This window comes from Lytechinus variegatus, chromosome 8, assembly GCF_018143015.1.
Source record: "Lytechinus variegatus isolate NC3 chromosome 8, Lvar_3.0, whole genome shotgun sequence".
Classification (NCBI taxonomy): domain Eukaryota; kingdom Metazoa; phylum Echinodermata; class Echinoidea; order Temnopleuroida; family Toxopneustidae; genus Lytechinus; species Lytechinus variegatus.
Genome location: NC_054747.1, coordinates 16,791,259 through 16,817,558, shown reverse-complemented (window position 1 = coordinate 16,817,558; position 26,300 = coordinate 16,791,259). Strand labels below are relative to the sequence as shown.

At 37.4% G+C, this 26,300-nt stretch overlaps 1 protein-coding gene across 2 annotated transcripts; it reads left to right on the top strand.

The window, feature by feature from the left end:
• Nucleotides 1–623: 623 nt before the first annotated feature.
• On the top strand, nt 624–24,756 carry LOC121420061 (protein TsetseEP-like). Of its 2 annotated transcripts, none has more exons than XM_041614588.1 (4): nt 624–782; nt 15,981–16,755; nt 17,838–17,906; nt 22,571–24,756. In XM_041614588.1, coding segments are annotated over exons 2-4 (744 nt in total). In that variant the 5' UTR covers nt 624–782; nt 15,981–16,082; the 3' UTR covers nt 22,573–24,756. The 2 variants fall into 2 exon arrangements, with proteins under 2 accessions (XP_041470522.1, XP_041470521.1); XM_041614587.1 differs by lacking the exon at nt 624–782 and adding an exon at nt 7,165–7,589.
• The last annotated feature ends 1,544 nt before the right edge of the window (nt 24,757–26,300 follow it).

Below are 26,300 nucleotides of genomic sequence, written 5' to 3'. Positions count from 1 at the left end.
TTCAGGGTTTATTAGTTCTAATACATGCACTTGTACACATGTTTCATCTTGGTTTGAGAATTTTTTAAATCGGCTGCTCACAAAGTTAAACAATACCTTTAAGCCAGGGTTCTTTTGCCTAATTTTACCAAAGTTGCGGCTCCGATCTCGTATATTTTGTATCATTTACATATACACTTAAAAAAAGGTTTATATTTTCTTAACGAAAATCCAGTCATTTGCCCTTGGGTGTTAAGGAAATCACAAATTTTGTTCATCATCATCATCGTCACCAGCAGCAGCATCAGCAGCAACAACAACATCATTATCCTCAAATTAAAGTAATATAAACATATAAGAAGATATATAAATACGCATGCATCTTATACAGATAGATCAGTCGATTGATCAAACAAATGTAATGGAGAGATATAAGGGGTAAAACTGTAGCTTGTATAATTTTGTTCGTGCATCGGGTGAACTTAAGCTGCATTTCATGAAGAACGAGTGGGTATATTCATTTTTCTTCACGGGCAAGCGAACAGACAAGTATTCTAAACCTTCCCACAATGGGTCGCATTCCTAAATGAAAAGCCCTCTTTTCAATATGCCATGCCATTGTACTACAAAACAGTTTAGGGTTCATTCGTTGGGCGGGGACCGGAATGGGCAAAACTTATTTTACGACAGCGTTTGTATATTTGTAAAGAGTAATCTTCTGTAAAAATTGTGTATGACACCTGACCTCGTATTAATCATTTATCATCTCGAACCTATAACCTTGGATTTGGAGATATCAATTGGTAAGTGTATAGATTTGAAGTATCTAGATACGTGTATAAAGTAATAAAAATAACGATGTCCTTGGCGCTTATTACAAGGACACTGAAAAACACTGTAAAAACATTGTTTAAAATTTTAAGCAGGTAGTTTAAGCCCGTCACTCTAACAAATACTGGTTAAACTTTTCAAACAACAGTTTAAACTTTTTAAACAATTGCATTTTTAACAACTTGTTGTTTGAGTGACATGCTTAAGCTTAAACAACGTGCTATTATTATTTTTTACTGTGTAAAATATTCGCATACAAGGCAGTGGCATATCATTCTTAATTCATGTTTTCCTCTGTCAATCATGTTTATACTTTTTCTACAAAGCGTGAGTAGAACTTAAAGACAAAACATGACGCGACTACGTAAGATTGATTGCTCGCATTATTGCACTGCAAAAACGCCGGTGTTAATCTAACACCGGTCTGGTAACTACATCGGTCCACACCAGAGAGGTGTTGAATCAACACCGGTTTGGCGTTAGGCTAACACCAATTTGGCATTTAAAGGCATATGCTAACGTTGTAGACATGTAATTTTAAAAAAATCAAAGGAGAGATGAAATATGTACATGAATGCCTTTCTGTCAACCTAAAAACTCTGAAACCAACCAAAAAATTGAAAGAAATGCTTTTGATACGTTATAAATGAAGATTTTGTGTAATTTCTATCGTGCCGATAATAATTACAACACATAAGTGTATGGATGAAATTAAGATGGTATTTCCGGTCATTTTATATTTCACTTTTTTGAAGCACTAAATAATGATTTTCGGACGCGATTTTTTCTGGGCTTCATTTTTGTAACATATCACAGGCGTAGGCGACAATTGGGACCTCGCAGCTCTGATTTTTTAAAGTCAAATCAATGTTAGCAAATGCCTTTAAGCAACACCAATTATAGTGTTAAACCAATATCGGTTTGATTCTTGACTGTGTTGGTGTTGGTTCAACTTCTTCTTTGCTTCTTTGATGTGGACTGATATAGATACCGGGCTGGTGTTAAATTAACACCAGTGTTTTTGCAGTGTGATTTATAATAGTATAATTAAAAAATAATAATTTAAGATTCGCATAGCGCACATATATTTGTCGAAGACACTCACGGCGCACAATTAACAACTTATACAATACAGAAAATAAAAATTAATAAATACACAGAAATTGAACAAATTTACAAGAAAAAAAAAACACAATCAGATAAAGTTGGTAGTCAAAAAACGAGTAGGCCTAATCACACAACAATTAAGGAAATGTTCCCTTCATGAGGTAAGTCTTCATTTGTTGTGGAACACAATAAGCAGTAAAATCATATGACATATTGAAGTATGGTCATGTTCTTGGACTTATGTAATCTATACAGCGAATCAATATCTATCATTTACATATTTTTGTATATACAACCAAGGCAGGAATAATGCGCTTGTTGTTGCATGTTCTAGTTACTTATGAAATTTGTTTAGTATATTGAATTCTGTCTTCATGAACTTACTTCCGATTCGTCGTAACATCGTCTTCTTTAAGCAAAACGTATTGACCTTTTGTATGAAATTAACCATTTGGGTGAACGAATTTATTTTTCCACAAATAAAGTGTTATCATGTATACAATGTCTGAATTGTTTTTTTTGTACACTTTATTTATGATTCATGCCAAAAATGCTAATATATAAATGTTTATTATGTTATGGAAAATGTTCTATACGAATGTTCTATGAATGCAGAACAATGAATCAAATCAAATCAATAAACAGTGCAAACGTCATCTACAATAAAAAATCAATCCCAGTATAGAAAGTGATTATAATTAAAGAAAAAAGGTGAGAAACGCAAAAGGGTTAATGTGTAACAATAGTAGGAACGAGAAGACTGTCATTGGTAGCTGATGTACGCAAGAGTACCAGTTCCACTGATTTCAACCCGAGGCGTTACTATAGTTACGTTCAGAAAGTAAACGGGATTCGAAAACTGCCATTCAGAACGGTTCTGAATGGGGGAGATTCCATGCTAGAAAAATCAACCGTTTTCACATTATTTTTCAACCTGTTGTCCAAACGAACGAATAACTTCAATTTGCTTTGTGGTAATATTAAAGAACTACAGGGTAGACATGCAAAACACTGACAACCAACAAAAATATGTTGTCCATAGGGGAATTAGAGCTTAAATGTTGCGTGTCGTACGACACACAACATTTTCACCTATAATTTACCCATAATCAATTTTTTGTTGTGTTGGTTACTAGATTTACACAAGACTACCCATTACAGCTTTATCATTGACAAAAAAAGAATATTTCATTGCTCAATCATTCGGCTAGGAAACTAGACTGTTGTCAAAATGTCCCGTTATACACGTATGGAATCGCCCATGGAAATTTTCGAATCGCTGTTCTCTTCTGATGATGGCGGGGATCTCTTTCGTGGCAATGTCGGCCATAACCGACATGTGCCTCCATTAATTGCTATTTTTTTGTCGACGCTTGCTTTTTTGCCGCACAAAATCCCCACTCACCCATGCTCTACAGGTTAATGCGAGAATAAGAAATATCGAACAATGTGTGCCTTGGTGGAAGCCATTTTAAGTCCGCCCCTGATAATAGATACATTGTCCAGCCACAAGCTGGCCCAGGTCTCGACTGAATAGAAATCTCTAACTCAAAAGGTGATTCGGGCCATCTGATTGACCGTACTCTCAGTTTTATCGGGTCAGATTTTCACACAATGCATCATGGGTAATATGATATCAATAACAGCGTCTACTTTAAACCACTGAGATGAGACCGAAATTCGCGCGCCAAAGCATAAGAAGTCCGCCACACATAAGCGATGTTATGATTATTTTTGTAATGAATGACAGAAACGGTAAACTCCGGATCGCATTGTCGAAAGTGTGATTTTTAATTCCAACTTGAAAAACAACCTAGACCCCATCAAACAATTGCAATTTATTCAGGTCAAACTTAAATTTGGTCTCGTGTTGTGAGCTTTAGTGATTGGAATATGAGATTGATCTCAGTTTTTATTTCAATTTATTGCAATTATTTGTGTGACTTGGTCAATTATTTATTCATATGATACTAAGAAAATGATATTTTTTGTTCTTATAATTATTAACGAGAACTACGGAAACAGACCTATTGCGTTCACAGGTTAACCCCCCCCCCCACGTGGCATGGCGTGAAAGGTAAAGTTCAAACCCATCGAAGTGGCATGATATAGGATGCAGATTCGACCTGCATAATATCTATGCTCGTTTTGTGAACCAAATTATAGTTCATCAAGCTCTTAAAATTTAACATTGTTGGTCCTATATCCACTGCCCCTCTATCCCTCTTTCAACTCTCACCTTCTCTCTCCAATACGTCTATCCTTGTTTCGCCCATGCATGTATACACATACTACTTCTTAGTTGCTTTCTTCTATGTCCTTCGAAGCACCTTCAAAGTATGCACACTATATTGCTTGTCGATTCAATTCCTACCATCACAAGATGTAGGCCTATTATCCTAACTGTTTGGGGGGAAAAAGACCTACAAACACAACAAAGACCATCATGATCTTGCATTCAAGACCATGGGCGCAAACAAGAAGATCGATCACTTGGGTAGAGAAAGTACTCTCAGATTGTCCGGTCGGAGACAAAAGTTGCTTTATCTTTTAAGTACACTGTTTAATCTGTCCGTTACACAAAGGTAACCTCTGTAGCCTTTTATAAATCACTTCCATTATACCACGCCCAATATACGTTCCAGTAGGCCTATATATGCCATGTTGTTTGGCGACTATTTTGGGTACCCCTCCCCCTTTCAACACCCTCTCCCCGATGTGCATCTGATGGAAATTAGAGCACAGTTTCCCACATTGTGTTCACACTGTGGAACACAATGTGAAATTACCTTCACAGGGTCAGCACGGAGCATCTTAACAGTGTGCAACACGTCTGAACATAATCCACTATGTGTGAACACACTATGAACATTCACACCATGGACATTAATATAAACACTACATGCTCATACTACCGAGATGTCCACAGTATCGACACCATTCTCGCATTGACCCAGCTTGAAAAAAAAACCCACACTGCTCCCCACAGTGCATTCCTAGATTGGGAAACAGTGTGAAATCCCCTTCACACAGTCAAATTACAGCATTTTTCAGCGTGAATAACATCTTCTAATTGTCCACTGTCTGAACACACTGAACATTCACATCATAGAGACAATTCACTCAATACTCAAACTACCGAGATGTCCACAGTTTATCGACACCATTCCAAAATCGCCCCTGCTGGAGCTATCACAGTCTCCCACAATGTGTTTAAGTGTGGAGGACAGTGCTACTGGGATTAGCCCCTGTCACACGGTCAAATGTGAGTATTTTATCAGTGTGCAACACATCTAAGCATAGCTAGTCCACTATGTGAATACGCTGAACATTCACACTGTGTATTAGGTGCCCACAGTGTGAATCACGTCTTCACAGAATTCACAGAATTCACTTTTATGAACACACTGTGAAAATTATCACTGTAGAGGTGTTCATAGTGTGAATATCAGCTTCACAGAGTTCACTATGTGAACGCACTGTGAACTTCACGCCATGGACACCATTCCCTCCATGCTCATACTACCGAGATGTCCACAGTGTGAAATCACCTTCACACAGTCAAATTTTAGCATTTTAAACATTGTGAGACACGTCTGAACATAGTCCATGGACACACTGTGAACACCCACAATATGGACATGAAAGCACCTTTATGCCCATACTGAATAGATGTCCACACTATAAAATTGTTTTCACACTGTTGAATTCGAACGTTTAATAGTGTGCATCACATCTCTACACATAGTACACTATGTGAACACACTGAATATTCCCACTGCCGAGATATCCACAGTGTGTAATAATTTTTCCATTGGTAAATTTGACTAATTTAGCAGTGTGTAACGCTTTTTCACGTTGTCCACTTTGAGAAAAATACTGAGAACAATCGGGTTACTTTCACTGAATTTGTGCATTCTAATATTCTCTCCATATTATCTGCATTATTTTGTTGATTTACCCCAGTTGATAACTTAATCATGACTTAATGTTTCTTTATATTTGATTCATTCATCGTTATTAATCTATTGGTTATCTGTTTACATGCATTTATTCCGTTTTTTAATTCTGTTTTTTTCATTCTTACTTTAATTCATCGCTGTCTTCTCCATTCTACACATTTATCTATTTTCCATTTATTTTGGATCTATTAATGATCATATTGAACAAAATATATTTCCATATGAACAAGATCCCAATAGTGCCCCAATCCCCAACTTTAATACACATAAGCATTAGCGCAAGAAATAACTACTACTAATCCCCCTTTTAGTTTTGCTATAACATGATATATTATTCAATTAATATTATATTAATGATGTTGTCATGAGCGCCTGTAATCCAAGGTACACGAGGAACTTATTAACCGATGCAGGGGTTTGAGGTTCGAGCCCCGGGCCATGTCTCTGGGATGACGAGGTAAAACTTCGTGCCAGACGGAGATGATATCTTTTTGATGCGCGTTTGTGAAAAAAAATGCACGTCACAGAGATACGGTTGACTGTCTAACACGTGGCGATTTATGAAGGTTACGTTTGATTTTTAATCCTGCCGAAATAAGGCCACTTTGGACCGTAGTAGACCGAATAGAAATTCAAATACAGATCACAACACGGTTTCTCAGTAATCATTGACTAGCTCCGACTTGTGTTATAGTGTGAACAAACTATAAACATAGTACTCCATACAGTAGCTTAATGAGACCAAAATTTTGAGGGGGGTCAAGAAAAAATCCCTTTCAGTACCAAAGTCTAACTTTTTGATAGAGTTTGACATATCATTGGGGAAAAAATATCATCACCCCTTTTTCTTTCACTTTTTATCGTCGTCGTGAAAATTTTAGGGGGCCCATGTCCCCCATGACCCGCGTTGACCCGTACGCCAGTAACTCCACATCGTATCCCACATCTCTGGTACGCCTGCGACCTAGCTCACACCCAGGCTACAAACTTCCTCTCTTTTTGAAAAGTTATTAGACGACTATAGAACTCCTTCCACCACACATGACGGAGCTTTCTAAGAATTACGAATGATAAATTTCAGCCCACTATTTTCTACTGACACTGTTACTACTGACAGGTACTACTCTCTAGACTGTGTAACGCGAATGGGTAGGTTTGGAGACGGTACAACTTCCCACACCCATGTATTCTTCGCATCCATGCCCCAATGCTCCTATTGTCTCGCCGATGATTTTAGACCCGGCTTGCAATCAGGTTTGGCTTTCTTTTTTCGATCCCCTGCACACAGAAGAATAAAAAAGAACATACAATGCCGGTATTATACTCTGGGAGGCGTCTCTGACGATGATTCAGAAGGCTATTGATCCCACGTACACACTAGGGCTGGTGCAGCGTCTCCCAATACGTGTACCGCAAAATATGCGAAATTATTTCCACAACAGAATTTAATTTTCGGTTGACCGGCCGCACCCCTCACGAAGCGGATAAGATAAGTTATGAAGCCCATGCAACAAAGATCGACTAGGTTCTGACTGAAATCAGTGTGTTTGGAGCATTTGCAATGGGGAAACTTTATACAGGTGCTTTTATATGACATGATCGCTTAATCCACCACATATATAAGGAGAGAGTAGAACATTACTACCAAGTGTGCTCGAGTTTGAAAGTTTGCTTTCATACTTTATCATTGGAAGTTTTAGAAGAAATATGGTAAGTAAGACAATGGTGTGTTACATGTGATGTATTCTTGTGTATAACACGGCAAAGTTCTTAAATTTTCATACATGCATCATGATGTATGTGTAGTATTTAATTGTATGTTATTCTATACTATAACCCCATACTTAATCTAGTCTAATATTGAATTACCACTGTAGTGTACTTCTCCGTCTGTGTTCCATTCCTCCATTCACCAGAGGACTACAAGCCTCAAGTTCCGATGCTACCATAATTCATGCGTCCACCCTACGCGCAAAATGATCTTTGGTTTTGATAATATGAGAACTTAATAATAAACTTAATGATATAACATGGCAATTCAAGTAGGATCAAGATCTATCAGAAGGAACGACCGGAAGTTACCACAAGTAGTTCCATCTTCTTCTGTATACGTATGATGATGGTAATGATGATGATGGTGGTGATAATGATGATGGTTATCATGATTATGGTGGTGATGATGATGGTGGTGGTGATCATGATGATGGTGGTGGTGGTGATGATGATGGTGATCATGGTGGTGATGATGATGGTGATGGTGGTGATGATGGTGATGATGATGATGATGATGGTGGTGGTGATGATTGTGATGATGATGATGATGATGGTGGTGATGGTGATGATGATGATGATGGTGATGTTGATGGTGGTGGTGATGATGATGGTGGTGGTGATGATGATGGTGGTGATGGTGGTGATGATGATGGTGATGATGGTGGTTGTGATCATGATGGTGATGATGATGGTGATGTTGATGGTGGTGGTGATGATGATGGTGGTGATGATGATGATGGTGATGATGATGGTGGTGATGGTAATGATGATGATGGTGGTGATGATGGTGGTGGTGATGGTAATGGTTATGATGATGATGGTGGTTGTGATCATGATGGTGATGATAATGGTGATGATGGTGGTGGTGATGATGATGGTGGTGATGATGATGGTGGTGATGGTGGTGATGATGGTGATGATGATTGTGATCATGGTGGTGATGATGATGGTGATGATGATGGCGGTGGTGGTGACGATGGTTATGATGATGATGATAACAATGGTGGTGTGCTCACATAGTTGACCGTGCGGAGATTATCAAAACTCCCAAAAGGGAAAATGATTTCGTAGTTTGTTTGTTTCCAGTGTGTTCACATGGTAAACTGTTAGAATGTTCTGAATTGAAGGTGTGTAAATGATATATATATATATGTGGACACCTTTTCAGAATGTATATTATTTCCACTTTGTGAAGAACTTGAAATTATCAAATTCAAGACTGAATATTTTGTAAAGAAGATAATATTACTCTACAGAGTGTGTTCACGCAGCTAGTGGAGTAGTTATAATAATGATAATAATATCAATAATGATAGCATTACTTACATTTATATATGGCATGATATTTTGTGTTTCTATAAGTAGGAGTGGGCTATAAATGGGTGATTTTTGGTTTTACTGTGGGAACAGTTTTTTTGTGTCCCTTTTACCTTATCTCAACATGAAATGACAATATTTTTTGTCTCGGGTCCGAGAAAAAAGTGTGCCGGGCCAAAATCCAAAATGGCCGCCAAAACCCCCCAAAATCACAGTTTTGGCCACAACTTCTTTATTTGGTGGTCTTTCTGTGGTTTTGGTGTCTATTCATATGCTTTAGGGGGCAGGCAATTTGTTTTTCCTATAATTAGCACTTTTAAACCATTATTTGTAGAGTTAAAAGGTAATTATACCTAAATTTTCCAATTTTTATAGCTTTTTTTCAGCCAAATGTAGGTTATATCATCCTGGAGTTCTTGGATATTAGATGGTACGAGGTCAACAATAGCAAGCAGCTTTATAGAGCTATATTGCTTTTATTCCTCTACTATGGGTTTTACGGATATTTGTGAAATATATCTTATTAAATAAATATGTTAATTTTCCATAGGGGCAATACAGTATACAATGTACTGTTACTGTACACACTACACTGCATATTTCCATGCATTGACCACCATGACATATGACAAGGCCTGTATACAAACTATAGTGTCATAGAAATAAGCTCTTAAGGTTTAAAATTAGATTGTGAATTTGATTGCTCGTCAGCTGATGTACATGATGAAACCAGCAACGTAAATTGCACATGACATATCACATATCATATACTTACATCACATATCTACATGTAGCTATATCTTCTTCATTTGGAGGCTTTTTTACCTGGTTGTGGTGTCTAACTGGCCTATGTTTATGGGGTCAGGTAACTATATACATGTAATCATGGTAACGTTGATCAACAGCCAATCAGAACCAAGGATTCCATGTTAAAGTTACCATTAAGTTAACATAATGGTAAATTTTTATGCAACGGGGCCCAGAATATCTAGTTTAAATGCCATGGTGTGGGGTTAATTAGCTTTCTCCGCCCCCTGAATTAGCATAATTGACAAAACATGTCCTCAGTTTCTGAGACAAAACATATCTTCAATATCTGAGGCATCTAATTCTAAACCTAAGAGCTCATTTCTACATGTATAACACTATACTTTATACATGCCTTGTCATGGTGGCCAATGCATTTATGCAGTGCAGTATGTACATTACATTGTATACTAGCTGTATAGCCCCTATGGATAATAAACATTTTTTTTTTACCGGTATTTAAGATATATTTCACAAATATCCGTAAAACCCATAGTAGAGGAATAAAAGCGATATAGCTCTATGAAGCTGCTTGCTATTGTTGACCTCAAACCATCTAATATCCAAGAACCCCAGGACGATAAAATCTACTTTTTGGCTGAAAAAAGGCTATAAAAATTGGAAAATTTAGGTATAATTACCTTTTAACTCTACAAATAATGGTTTAAAAGTACTAATTATAGGAAAAACAAATTGCCTGCCCCCAAATACATATGAATAGACACCAAAACCAAAGAAAAAGACCACCAAATAAAGAAGTCGTGGCCAAAACTATGATTTCGGGTGGTTTTGGCGGCCATTTTGGATTTTGGCCCGGCACACTTTTTTCTCGGACCCAAGACAAAAAATATTGTCATTTCATGTTGAGATACATTACAAGGAATAAAAAAAAACTGTTCCCATATTGAAATTACAAAAAAAGTATTTTTGACCCATGTATAGCCCACTCCTACTATAAGCTTTATACTTGTAATTACCAGTAGTATCATGTCAATATCAAGTCAGCCAACAAACTTAATACATGTTCGGTCTCGAACCAAATATGGAGTGGTAGATGTACTTTTTTAAAGGAATTCTTATGCACCAGTGAAAATAATGTCACTGATGTGAATTGACCCCATTGACATTTACACACGGGAGGAAGGTAGTTTGCCACTTGACCCATTCACATTACGTAACTTCACTGCGGTATGGATGAAAAAATGGGTACTTTAAGGATTACTTAGCAGTAGAGAGGTACCTTAAATGACTATGTCAACACACTACCAATACCAGACGATGGCTTCATCTGTATTCGTATCTGGATTGCTTCTCCATCTTCCTTTTAGTTCTTTAAAGCCAGGGTAATTACAAAAAAAAAAATTCTCCCGAAATAAAGTTGGACCGATTCTACCCGAATTCGGCCTAATTCGGATGGTCTCGGTGGATTCGAATGTTCCCGAATCCTTCCTGAATTTTCCCGTATTCGCGGAGGGAGAACAGAATACTCCCTAAACCACCCGAATGCGTGTATTTGGATGGATGCGCAGCTGATTCGGATCCGGTGTAACCCTAGCTCTACTTATTCATATCTCTCACGAATTTATGTAAATGGCAGGTATACGAGACATTATAAGAAAGAGGAAGCACAGATCAAACTCTATGTTTAGAAAAGTAGAAACGTCGATTTAACTATTACGAAAAGTAGAAACGCAAATCATCTCTAACTTACACTCTAAAAACAGAGAGTAAAAACTTACCAAATATTTTGTAAAAAGGGAACATGCATATTTACTAGGTAACTTTTCCTCCGCTATTGGGCAAAATGCATGTTTGAAGGGTAAATATCAACGCAACATTTACAAAATATTTGGTGTCGTTTTACTCCACAAAATGCATGTTCCCATTTTACCCAATTTTAGGTAAACTTCTTTTTTTAGAGTGTAAGAAGAGCAGAAACGCCAGTCAGGGTTTAACTAAAATCAACACGCCAATCAAACTCTATCTTAAGAAAAGTAGAAACAACAATCGAACCCTAACTTAAGAAAAGTACAAACAACAATCAAACTGTAACTTAAGAAAAGTAGAAACACTAATCAAACTCTAAGTTAAGAAAAGTAGAAACACCAATGAGCTCTAACTAAGTTTCTCAGGAAAAGTATAGGAACACCAATAAAGCTCTAACTTAAGAAAAGTTGTAACATCAATAATTAATTAGGCGTAACTTAAGAAAAGTAGAAATGGCAATATATCTCCACGTAAGAAAAGGTTAAATGCCAATCAACATCTAACTCAAGAAAAGTAGAACAATCAAAACCTAATTTAATTAAAGTCAATGTTATAAGTGTAAAATATTAAGTCTCATTATATAGATCCCACGTAAGAAAAAAAAAAATAGTTATTGAAAAGTCAATAAATATATGTACTAGGAATACAAACGCATGCCCCCCCCACGCACACACCCTTCCACGTTACAAAAAAACCCCGCACACTCACAGCTCGCTCACGAAAAATACTACCACTATTATTATGGGAAATGGAATATGAAGTGCAGCGCGATATATGATCGAACAGAATACATATATCTGTATCTTTTTTATTCTTATGATATGTTTCATTTCTTCTGTTTCCCTTTGTCACTTTGCAATGTAAAATTCTTATTTTTTCTCCCTTCGAGTACACTATGATATAAGGATGGTTGTAAAGGCAAAACGTTCTCACCATTTCTCTGAATTAAAAAGTGCTTAAACGTCGTTTATCCAAACATCTGCATGGTTAAATGCTCTATGACAAAACGCCTATTGGTCATTGGCCTTGTGCGAGCTATATATATGATGTAATCAGGATCTCAGACGAAAAGCAACAAAAAACCAAAAATGCCTACACGGCCCGCTTTTTGTTACTTTTTCTCCCTAACGCGCCAGGATAGGGGTTATTCCGATTACACACGAATCGCAAAGGGACAGGCCTAAAGTAATTGAAGGCGACCCTACCGACTCATCAACCAAGGTGCTTGCAATGGAAATGGTTATGGGGTACGAGTCCGGGTCGTGTGGTCCAGTGGTTTGAGCATTGGACTCATAATCGCAAGGTTGTGAGTTCGAATCTCCACTTTGATAAAAAGGCTCAAGAGTGATATCTGTCGTCTATTATGTCAGCCACTATGGCTGATTAACCTAGACGTAAAATGTTTCCAAGGTAATTGGTTGTATACCAGCTTGGCGTTTACCAGCAAAAAATGCTGTCCTGCCGAGTTCCTACGGGAGTTACCACAAACAAAAACAGAATCCCATGCAGTATTGGGTATAATCTTAAATTGTAGATTTTGTTACATATTTGTTTAAATAAGGGGAAAAGTTTTGAATAAATACAATTCTAAGCCTTGATATCCGACTCAAAGACTTCAAAGCAACTTAGGCCTGTATGTAGTACAGGATTGAAAAGGGACAACCAGTTTTGCGGGGGCATGCACTCGACAAGACAACTCGAAAACAAGATACATAATCACAATGCTGCAAGGAAAACTATTCTGGAACAGGAACAAGCTCGAAAAAAAGATAAATGATCTATCCATCCAACCATCCAGTTTATAAAAGAACCAGCCAAATAAGAAGAATGTAAGAAATGTTGTTTTATATGTGTATCTCAGGAAACTTCTGAACTTCTGAAATTAATCAAACGCCGCGCCAGAAAAAAAGTGTTTATAAATTAAAATACAAATGTCTTCCTGCCTTTTTATGTACACGTATACAAACAAATATTATCAGGCTGTAAATAAAGATACTACTAATTATATGGTGTCTGCAAATGTGCCCGGGTGACGGCACATTCCATTATATTAGCCATTACAATGTAACATGACTGGCTAAAGTATGGATCTGCACGAATTTAGTTATGAAATGAATTCTTTGCTATTCACAAGCGTAAATAAAAGATTTTGCTGATTTTCTTGACATGTATGTACATCTATAAACGTATTTTGGTATAAATCTGATTAGTTCGATTATTCTATTGACATGATAGATTTACCCAATTTTAATTTTGGAAAATGTAAAATAGGCCCTACTCCCCCCCCCTTTTTTTTTGGGGGGGGGGTAAGCTTTTATATAACCTGTAAACATTTTAGCCTACATTGATAAAAGAATTTCAAACGTATAACATGAATATAATTTGTTCTGTTAACTAGGAACTGCATTTATATATTTATTCATCTATATTTATTTGTTTTCTTTAATTCATACTGCAGGGTAGGCCTGTTCAGTTATACAAAACTACTTTCCAAAGGCGCCCTGCAGTTTAACAAATTATTCAACATCATATAGCAATTCAATGTATGTGACATAAAAATAGAGTAAAAACAGAATACATTATATACATATACTAGTAGAGTGATTCAACAACTATCGTGGAATCATTACATCTATATCAAGTTGCTCAGTCTAATTACATGCATGAAATTCATGCACATCAAAATATTTCAAAAAATAAAGTATCGGAACGTAAAATTCCCTCCCAAACTTTAAGAACCCCAAATTGCGTACATGTATTGGATTGGTTTTTAAGCGACGCAATTTGCAAGTTACTGGTCCAAGATACGTACGACTCACATGTTCTCAATTATGCCCAGTATTCTGACGTGTTCTACCTCTGGATTTACATAGTCTTCATTTTTCGTCTTTTTATGGATGTCTGCTGAGGTATATAGTTGTATTGTGTTCTTTCTATATCCTGATAGATATATTTTTACAATCATTTTAATGGACCATATCAAAAGAAGCCTATAACCCTGACTATCTCTTTTTCTCAGAACCCCCTTAAACAAATAAAACAGAAGCTTGCACAAACACAATATTCCAAATATTTACCATTTTGGCCAAAAGGAAGCACTGCTCTCATAAAGAATGTCTTGTTAATTGCAATAACATTTTAAATACTGTAATTCATTCAGAATAAAAGTATGTTAATTAACCTTGCAAACTGTGGGACCTACATGTATTGAATCGAAGAATGGTCAGAGTTGGGGAGCACAGTGGGCAAAGGTCAAAAAATCAATTAAGTTTCTTTTAAATACATGTACTTCAACGCAAATTAAGCCAAATTTTTGGCTTTCCTACCGCTGCTGGATCGAAGAGGCATAAGCAGGGACACGTTTAAATATACATTTTCAAGCAAACACCGGCAATCAAAGGCCTGTCTGTATTTGCCTTAAATTGAATTGTAAAGGTTTTTGCTTGTGCATATGTTTATCTTCCAGATTCTATTGTTATTCATTTTGCCGATTAATGATGTCACTAAAGAATACGGGCCAGTTTCATAAACAGTTACTATTGTAACTTTGCCATTATTGTAACAACCTTGAAAATATTAATTGCGATTGGCCGCTGAGCTCTGTTACCATGGGTGTTGCCATGATAGCGACGTTACAACAAAAAAAAATGTAAGAAATTTATAAAACGACCTCCTAAGCATCTCGAAATAGACGTTATGTGAATGATCTGTATAGTAAAGATATAGGTATTAAATAAAAGCGTTAGATAAAAAGAGAAACGGAATAAGAATAATGAGGATTAAGATAATTGGAGAGAGAAACACCTAAAATGGAAGGACAGAAAGAAAATGAGACAGGTAGAAGCCATCGAAAGACTTGAAAATCGGGGGAATGAGAGAGAAGCGGTGAATAAGAAGTCGTATAAACACAGGAGGTCTTCAGATTAACAAACGTATCTCTACAAATGGGCCACTAAGAGTTGCTAACAGGCGACTTAAGAGTTCCTGAAAGGTATAGCGTTGAAGTGAAACTACGGCCGTGCAAAATTGTAAGGAATCGATTATGGGAAAATCAAATCATAAGTGGTAGTCTTAGGGGAAGGGGCTGTTGGCCATGTTGGTGCAGTTGTTCACAGAATGCTGTCTGAAAAAAAGAGAACATTCTCTTTGGTTCATGGTCATATTCATAAGACGTTAGAAGGTTATTTGGTCCCTAAGCCTTCATACGAAAACAAATGACGCAGGTAAGACTGTAATATCTTAAAGTTGCATGAATATTACAGGTCCAGAAATGTTATCTTTAAGGATTCGTCAACCTGAAGTGTAAGGTGTTGAAGAGCCATAATGTTCTCTCTTAACTAAATGTGTTTATCCTTTCTTATTAATACCACACCGTCTTGACTGTCGCTTGATTTCCATCTAATTTTTTTTTTCATTTGTAATCTCTTTGTAAAACAGGATGAAGAAGTGCAAGACTCCGTTACGGCTGAAGAGAGCGTTGCTCAAGAACAGCCAGATATAGCGCCACCAACGGACGCTCCTGCAGGTGCTGAACAAGATATGGACAATCCATCTGCAGGTGATTTAACAGCTGATGGAACAGACTTTCCTCCACCCCCACCTCCGGATAGCGAACCCCCGCCTGAACCCGAATCGGTACCCGAACCGGCACCTGAACCAGCAACTGAACCAGAATCCGTAAGCGATTCAGTACCCGAACCTGAACCGGTGCCTGAAACGGATCCACCAACTGAACCAGCATCAGAACCAACACCCGAAATTGACGACGAAGCAAATGACGTCACAGATCTTATAGACAGTGCAGTTGACCCGGAAATAGATGAAGCTGCCGTTGACCCCACAACTGAAAACGAGATAATTTCACAAGACGAGGAAAGTCAGGCACCTGCAGAGGTTACAGTTGACCCCGAGACCGAGTCCCCTGTATCTGCAGACGGAAATAGCACGCCCCCACCGATGTACGACGAGGCACCCGAGGCAGAGAAACCTCAAGCAATCTACCAAAACAGCATGGTAGCAGAGGACACTGACGGCATCACAACTCTGGACGAAGAGGTCCCTAACGGTCACGGCGTGAACGGTGACCTGGATCCAATAATCATGATGTATTCCAATGAAAAGACATCGTCGACGAGGGCTAGACTGATCTGTTTTGTCATGTTCTTTATCGTGGTGGCCATCACTGTCATAGCACTGACCTTCTACTTAGTTCGTGAGTATAATAGGCCTAGTTCAAGTTTTTCGTTAGCGGTTATAACCTTGAGAGCTTACTCTTCCTGCGAACTGTAGATGAAGTTCTTTCTTCACTATCCCTAGTAAATGATGATCTGGAGGAAATTGACAATGATTTTGGTATGCGTTTCATTTTTAGTATAGTAGTTGAATTCTGTTGTGTTTTATCACGAATAGAATTTGATTTCATTGACTTTATTACGCCTGCCAGATGCAAGACTATCAGATACAAGATAAACACAATAAAATAAACTCTGAAATAAGATTTCAGCTAATTGCATCACAGAATCTAAAGTTTTATTGTGGAAAAAAAAGTGTTCCATTACTTTTAGGATATACTTATTAGAGTTGAAAGAGCAGTCATATATTTTTTTTGCCATGGAACACGCTAACATTGAAGGTTGAACTTTGCAACCTAAGTGAAGCCCTGGCTGCAACCTTTGCATTGTAATCCCACACCATACATGCCATAGGTACAAAGTTAAAGAGGGTTCCAACTTACACCTTCCCTCAAGAGTTCATCTCTTTGCTCCTTGGGTTGCATAATGTAGCAAACTGCATTATGGGGATATTCATAAATGCGCACGATTGCAGACTTTTGCACCTGCTCGGGTAATGCTTGTCGCCCGTATTCAGAAGTCAGGTTTAACTTGAACTCAGGTTTAAAGTTGTGGTTTAAGTATGGATAGCCAATTGTTACATAAATCACTAACAGTAGAGATATCATATTTCAGCTCATTTGGCTCTCAAATCATTCATAATTGTCTGTAAAAAAACATACAACTTAATAAAAATGGACACTTTTGGCTTCCCATAATTTTAGCAATTAGCACAGAGTTAGACCATGGTCTAAGTTAAACCTGACTTCAGAATACGGGCAAGGGTTCCAATTTGAACCTTTCTTCTTAGTGTTAATGATTCAGCATAGCGCAACAAAGAACATTAACGTGTCTCTTCTCTAGCAGAGTTTGTCACAATCATAATTGCTGAATTTCACTATGGGACTTCTATTTGCCGACGCTTACTCTAATTTTGATACTTTTTGATACTTTGTTTTTGCAGTTTACTATGAGAACAGAGACAGTTCCGACTCATCGGAAGGTACGGTGGTAACAACGCCGCGTGCCCCATGTAAGTAACCAACTAATTAATTTTCAAATTATTCTGAAGAATTCTTATGTTTCAGTCACATCAATGAAACCGAAATCTTGCTGACCAACACTATGGCATTAGGAATATTTTGTATTAGTTATAATGGCCTGGTGGGATTTTCATAAAGCTGTTCGTAAGTTAAGAGTGACTTTAAGAACGACTGGTGAACCCCTCTTACGCTCGAAATAATCACCAATGATCATTTAATCAAATTAATGGTGAATATTACACAACAAGAAAAAGTCGCCAGTCGAAAACAGCTTTATGGCATGTATGAGACGCCCCAGGAATCGGTTCATTCGCGTGAATGTAGCATGAAGTGCCCTTGAAGGGAACTTTGTAGCATACGAGCTGCATTACAATGATTGAAAGACCTGGAAAAGCACACAGCAAAAACTGTGGTGTTAACCACTCAATGAACAAGGTTATAATAGAACCTTGTTCTCAGTTATATCTCCATGTGTGGCAAAATAAGGGTGGCAATGTTTGGCTAATTTTCTCTTTTTGTTTTGGGGCAAATGCTTGATGTTTCTACACTAACAGTTTCCATTACACCTATTATTCATACAACTTAGCTCTTATTTAAATTTGATACTTTAAATCATTTTTTTCTTAATTCAAAATAGAGATAAAAAATGAAAATTTTCTTGCCATATTACTTTCCACCAATAGAGGGCGTACACAAAAATATGCCCAAAATTCAAGTTTTTGAGCGCTCTGGTGAATAAAAAAAAATTATTCCCAAGTTACTAATGAAAAATAAGTTGCAACTGTACGGAAATTAGTAATTTTGGTCACAAAAGTGATATTTTAATGAATTTTTAAAGTGTGTGCTCTGGACAACATTGGCATACCATAGTCCTACCTGTAGATTCCCCACAGGCAGGGTGGTAGCAGTGAACAAGTGGTGTTAACCGGTGTACATAGAGGACCACACCAGTTATTTTACATCGGTGTACATATAGGACCACACCAGTTATTTTACACCGGTGTTAAATTGGTGGTGTTAGTTTTACACCCATAGGTGTTATTACAACACATATGGTTGTTACATCTACACTCTTTGGTGTTATTTTCAGCCTCTAGGGTGTAATTTTAACACCTCAGGGTGTACGTGGTCCTCTATAAACACCAATTGGTGTCAGTTTTAACACCACAGTTTTTACAGTGCAGTTCCGCCGGAAAGATCCTGGGACCCATTTCAGAAAAAGTTTCAATCAAACGAAAAAAAAGTATGAAACGCAACTTTATGTTCAACCTATGAAACACGGCTATAAGGAACTTGTAATGAATTTTTGGAGTTGCGATTGCAAACTCTTACAGCAACAAGCCCCGTGATAGCCCCTAATAAGAAAAACCCAGCAGCACTTTAAACATAGCATTCCCAATAGTATCACACGCATGGGTGAACATGCCATTTGTTCTCGCGACAATGGCTCCGTGCCGAATTTCGTCTAAAAGACGTAGGGTAACATTTGCGCTACAGCGGCCGTACGGCGAGTCGAAAACAGCCGTTTTATTAATTTTAATGCAAACCACCTCTATGTAGTTGTTACAAAAAAAATGTTAAACTGCTGTTTTCGACTCGCCGTACGGCCGCCGTAGAGCAAATGTGACCAAGGTATTAGGGTTGCAATGGGTTTTATTTTAGCTAATTATACCTTGGTCACATTTGCGCTACAGAGGCCGTACGGCGAGTCGAAAACAGCCGTTTTATTATTTTCAATTCAAACCACCTATATGTAGTTGGTACAAAAACGGCTGTTTTCGACTCGCTGTACGGCCGCCGTAGAGCAAATGTGACCAAGGTATAATGGTTAGGTTTAGGGTAGCGTATATAGTGTTGAACCCAGGGTTTAAGTTGGTCATTCGATTGGTGTGGGGAATCTAGCTAGATTGGGGCAATCGTCGCCGGAGAAAATGTCATGGAAACCATACATGATGGGCTTGCCAGATGATATCTCTATAAGTTATATAATGGTGTTTTTTTTTAATATGGGTATCATGAAGCAATGTTTGAACCCAGGGCTCTGTAACACACATGTTTCCGATGAATTGCATATATATTAAAACACACACACACACTGATTGGTTCCGGTCTTCAAACACAGTGCGCATGCAACCAGTGGCGTACCGTGGGTCACGGCATGGGGGGGGGGGGCACCAGCAAAAATTTCGGGTCACTTAGGGAGCGCGCGAAGCGCGCTCAGTTGTCAGGTATACTGACGTAATAGAGATATTTTAAGGACATGCAGTGCCATCGAACGGATATGTATCTCACTGATTAAATAATGCGAGCGCGAAGCGCGAGCTGAAATTTTTTTATATTGAGGGCTAAAAATTGACATTATAAGCGAATGGTTTTGTAATCATGATACTTTACTGTCTCGCTAAACAAACAATGCGAGCGCGAAGCGCGAGCTAAAATTTTTGTATATACTGACCCTAAGCAAGGAAATTTTAAGGATTATATTTTAGAATCCATTAAGAGTATAAATATCTCACCACAGTCATCTAATGCTATTGCCATCCTTTGCTGAAATGTTTGTATATATTGACCACAAACATGGATATTTTAAGGACTATAGTTACGAATCCATTAAGTCAGAGTATACATATCTCACCATAGTCATCTAATGCGAGTGCCAAGCGCTTGCTGATTTTGTTAGAATTACATCTAAACACATGGAGGACTTTTTGAAGTCATTGTAATCATGATTATTATACGCATCTCACTAATGAAATACTGCGAGTGCGAAGCGCGAGCTGAAAATCTAGGAAATTCAGACATGAAGAGCGGCATTCCAAGGCTTGTTTGTAGGAATTCACTAAGACCCCACGTATTTCACTAACCAAATGATGCGAGCGCGAGCTAAATTTTTTTAAGGACTGATTTTAGGAGTTCATGAAGAGCACAAATCTCACCGATCCACTAATGCGAACGTTAGCACGGACAGGAAATGTTTTATATTAAGACCTTAAAATAGGGCAATAACTTTCAGTATTCATGAAAAAGAAGAATATATCACTACTTAAAACAATAATAACTCTAATTGCGAGGAAATATATTATTTTGTTGTATATTTATTGAAAACGGGAGGCTTTAGTACAGCAGGTCTAAATATCTCGTTAAAAAGTCTATGCGAGCACCAGGAACAATGAAGACACAATTAAGCAAATAATGTTTCGTAAAGTTGTGAAAAAATGCTTCTTATGTTATATAACATAATATAATATAACACTATGATAAACAACAATTTCTTCTTTCCCCCACTACGCTTCTCTTCCTTTTTCCCTCTTTTTCTCCTTTTTCCCGTTTTTTTTTTGGCCAGCCGATTGGGGGGGGGGGCACGTGCCCCCCATGCCCCCCCCCCCGTAGTTACGCCACTGCATGCAACGATGATCTGAATTGGTCATTGGTATTTGAGGCCAGGGATGGTATTCTGAGATCCATTTTATCTCAGATAAAATAAAATATTTTATCTCCGTTAAAATCAGTGAGATAAAATACCCTTAAAATCTTTCCGAATTGGTATTCTGAGAACCATTTTATCTTCATTTTATCTTTGTAAGACACACCTATTTTTTAATCAATATCCAATTAGAAACGCGCTTTTATAGCTCTCTCATATCACTCCACCAATTAAAATCCATTCCGCCAGGAGGTGTGGCAAAGGGGTGAGATTGCGTCAATTTATTGACTTCAAAGACGCTTGCACTATACGCTTACGCGTCTTTACCGAGATTTCTTTTTAACAAAAAGGACAATACTCTCATCTTTTTTCGAAGTCTTTATCGCATCTTTTCAAGCATCATTTCAAAGACAATATTAGTCAAGAAAAGTTTTATGAAATACTCTCCGATTGTACAGGAACAACGTTAAGGTGTTATTCTTAATAAATATATGATTTTTCTTCATTTTCATGTCACCATTTGGGGTTAATTCACCTAGAAATATTGGTGAAATAAACGTCGCAGAGATAAAATGGCCTTTACCCTCTTTTAAGTTTATTTTATTTTATCTTCAAAGTAACATGGGCGCAAGCACATCATCTGCGTTGCAACGGCCAGATACGCGATGGGTATGTGTACGCAGGCAATGTTCTGTTGCGTATCATCTGTAGATACGCAAGATAAAATTTATACGCAAGATAAAATCTAAAATTTTATCTGAGAGATAAAATCTCATCTCAGAATACCAATTTCATTTTAAGAGATAAAATAAAATATTTTAAAGATAAAATGACCTCAGAATACCACCCCTGGTCATACCGCCCGAGCGTTGTTGGAGCGGTCGTGGAGCGGAGAAAAAAAAATCATCACCGCTCGCTACCGTTCACCATTTTCGCTTTCGATTGTTGCTTTTTGTTTTCGATTTTTTCCCCCAATTTTGAGAGCGAAATTCGACCCTCTCTCCCTACCGCTCCAACAACGCTCGGGCGGTGTGACCAGGCCTTTAGCGATTGATTGCAAACATTTTTGTAACGGAGCCCAGGAGAGCAAAGGCGGACTTCCCTTTTCTTGTCTTGAGAGAGAAAAATAAAGCTTGGTCCTTTTTTTCCGTTGCTTTTTCGTTCATTTGTGAAATTGACGTTTGGTTACATAATTCTGGCATTTGTTTTCTTTTCTTATTTTCTCTGCAGAGCCTAGAGCGGACTGACACCAATAGCAATGGAAACGGATTTATATCGTCACCGTGGTAACCAAGCATTCTTAGGCTGAAACTCAAGGATTGCTAAAACAAAGCCAGGAATACTGACCTGTCTTCGATCGGATGCCAGTTCTAATATGCATGAACATAATGAGGAGAAAAATTGAGTACCCATAGCCGCACAAGTCCGTTAACTCTGACATAATAAGACGATACAAATGTATAAAGGAATGTAAAATTGACCGTATGGCCTTCCTAAGTTTCAGGGATTGGATCTTAAATCTTATGAATACTCATCCCAACGTTCTTTGAAAAAGGTACAGCTCACCTATGTAAAAAATTCTTCATTTCATGTATCATGTGTATACCTTAATGCTAGTTGATATCTAGATTATGTAAATATTTATTTTTGGAGCGGATTTTTTAATGTTATTTTCATGAACGAAATAACCACCTTATATGTTTGTCTGCAATGTGACGTGATGTTATGAACGTCATACACATTGACTTCATGGCATCTCTTAGAGGCTGAAGCCATTGTCACGCATCTGCCGGTGAATCACTGGATCTGGCCCATCTCCGATCCGCTCTCCTTTTATGTGACCTCCTACATCCTCTTTGGGAGGGCGCTACGAGATTATGACGTCATACGCATAAGGTCTACTATATATGGCTGTACCTGGGGTTCGAGCTGAACATGGTATAATGCTACAATAATTCACGCTCTTTAGGAAAGTATTGACTAATTGACTCTTTCAACTGTGTCATTCAAAAAGTTCAAACGCCAAGCATTATTGTTACAATGGTCTCCATAAAGATGAATTTAAATGCTTGAGTGCCTAATTAGAGAAATGATATTAGTAATAATTATAACAGAGCAGCTTTTACGTGCTCTACCAGGTGCCATGATCATCTCACCTACACGGGTTGTGTGCAGCTCAGTAGTCGCGCTAAAGCCGGGGTAATATAGTTTGCAGCGCTTAGAAACATTATATCAAGCGCTGTAAATGTTCCATTACGATCATTATGAATTACATCAAATTCCCAGTGACGTGAATGATGGTTTGATTGGCCCGGATAAGCTACGAGTCTGTATGAAATTATGGTATGCCGAATAACAATGGAAAAAGAGGCGAATTAAACTCGTATTACAAGAAAAAAATATATAGGCGTGGCAAAACGAGGGGGAAAAATCTTTCGCTCTCATTATCTCATTAAGATTAACATTAAGCATGTTTAGGGTGCCGACGTCACCGTTACTCTATTGAATAATACTTGTAGCAAACGTGTGGGAATTGTATGAAATATAGATATCATTTAAATATCTTTAGAATACTTTGCTTTTGTTTTTAGTATGAAATGTTTTTAATGTATATGATAATAGTGTTTATGAGATTGACTTTGCAGTACCGTATCTTCCTGTAGTTTAATAAAGAGCATATTGAGTAAGTGGTTGAAAATAATCGATTATATGGCTGAAATGAGTCTGGATGAATTGTATCAGATTGTTTCAGTCCTTGACCAACCTTACTTGAATGTATTTTTTGTACTAAAAGAAATGTTTTCTATTTTGCTATTATCCCTTTTTTCACAGCAAAAACTGTGGTGTTAACCGGTGTACATAGAGGACCACATCAGTTATTTTACACCGGTGTTAAATTGGTGGTGTTAGTTTTACACCTATAGGTGTTATAACAACACCTTTTTTGTTACATTTACACTATTTGGTGTTACGTTTAATCTCTAGGGTGTAATATTAACACCTCAGGGTGTGGTCCTCTATTAACACCAATTGGTGTCAGTTTTAACATCGCAGTTTTTACAGTATACATTTCATTGATTTTGATTGAAAATGTAAGAGTGACGTAAACTGTTATATTGTTCATAGTTCCTTTTGATTACGTGTTGACTTTGTATGGGCTATATGATTTGTGATATCATCAGTTGGAGCAGTATTGTCTAATATTCTGTTTGAATTAGAATAACCCTCATAATCTTTTTTTACGATCATGTTAGGTATTGATTGTAAATTTTGAAATATAGGCCTATCTAGTCTTTGTTTTGTATTAAGTTAATGAATTGAATGCTTTATACCGGCAGGAAAAGTAATTGAGTTACATTTTATGTGAATGTGTTGAACTAGAATCATGAATATAAATAAATATTGATTAATTTTTATCTTCCTGGAAAACGATTGTGTTTGTTGAAGCGACTATACCTCTCGATTGATGAGTACAATTTTTTTTAAGATTGATAAACGGGGACCAATCCAAAATCCGATTGAAAAATTGTTGATAGATTTAGAACTGAATCTTATTTTCACTCCGATAGCTAGAACTCAAGCTTATTCTCAATCTGATTTTGGCTTGGTACCCACGCATCACAAACTAATATATTAATTTTCAAGAGAGTCGAAAGGGGCCTAAGCTTTCGATCCTAGCAGAATCTTCTTCGGAGGCAAAATGTCATTTTGCCTCCGAAGAAGATTCTGCTAGGATCAAAAGCTTGACTCTCTTATTTACTCCATTGGCTCTTTTTTTTAGATAAGCAGTTTTCAGCAGCTTCTTTTTGCCATATTAATTTTCAATCAGAAGATCTTAGGCAGAATGGTGTGGATTAGTGTTCTAACCTGACACAAAAGTACGAGTATTTGCTATTTATCGTTTGTTTTTCATCGTTGACTGAAATTAATTTGTGATGTTTGAGGTATCTGGCTCCCTCTCACGGTGTTATGTTTCTGTGAAATGGCAAATTCAGGACCTATCTAACAAAATTCTGAGATTGGATATGAGAAATCGAAACAGGTTTTACCATTTATGGAGTTGGTGCTGCTTGGGGGTAAAAAAAACGGGAAAAACGCAGATAAGTCACTGTAATTAGGCATCCGAATAAACTTAAACTTTCATGTAAAACAGCAAAATTTATCAAATAAAATACATTAATGCTTTATTCATACTCCTCAAACACAGACATTCATATAATCTATATTAAGTGAAATAGTGACACACGCGCTTTTCCGAGGTTATTTTTAATCAAATCTTAGAAGAAAAAAATTGTTCCTCATCTCTAAATCTTCACAATTCCTTTTCAGGGAGACTTCCCATTCCTCTATTGTATTAATTCCAAAACCTTTTTTCCACCCTGCCCATGGTGAAAACAGCGAAGACTGGAATAGACTTTGGACTCCACTTTGTTAAAGCTCTAAAATCCCTTAATTTCACGGAAGGCTTCATTTTGTTTTTATACTGTGATACCTTTTCATAAAGACTTGTTATTATAACAAATGAACAGTATTCTTGATAAATTTACTATCGGCCAATCGAATTGTATCACTTCAGTAGCTTTTAACCGTTATTGCAAATTTATTACTCTATCAATCCTATATGAACAGGCTCCGGAACATTCTGACCTGGTGTGTGTCCCATAAAGCTGCTCCTAAAGTTATGAACCACTTTACGCACGACTCGAACACGTTCTTACACACTAAGAAAGGTTCAAAATAGAACCCCGAAAGGTTGAGGCAAAATCAGCACCCTATGGGTTCCAAAATTGAACCCTGCGGTTGGGGTTCATTTTTGCACCCTGCGGGTTCAAAACTGCACCCCTAGGGGTTCAATTTAAAATTTAGGGGTGCAGTTTTGAACCGGCAGGGTGCAAAAATGAATCCCAACCGCAGGGTTCAATTTTTGAACCCATAGGGTGCTGATTTTGCATCAACCTTT

Excerpts from the sequence above, each read along its gene's own strand:
- LOC121420061 (XM_041614587.1), top strand. Across the intron at positions 16,756-17,837 it reads ACTGACCTTCTACTTAGTTC|TTTACTATGAGAACAGAGAC; the intron begins GTGAGTATAATA and ends TTGTTTTTGCAG.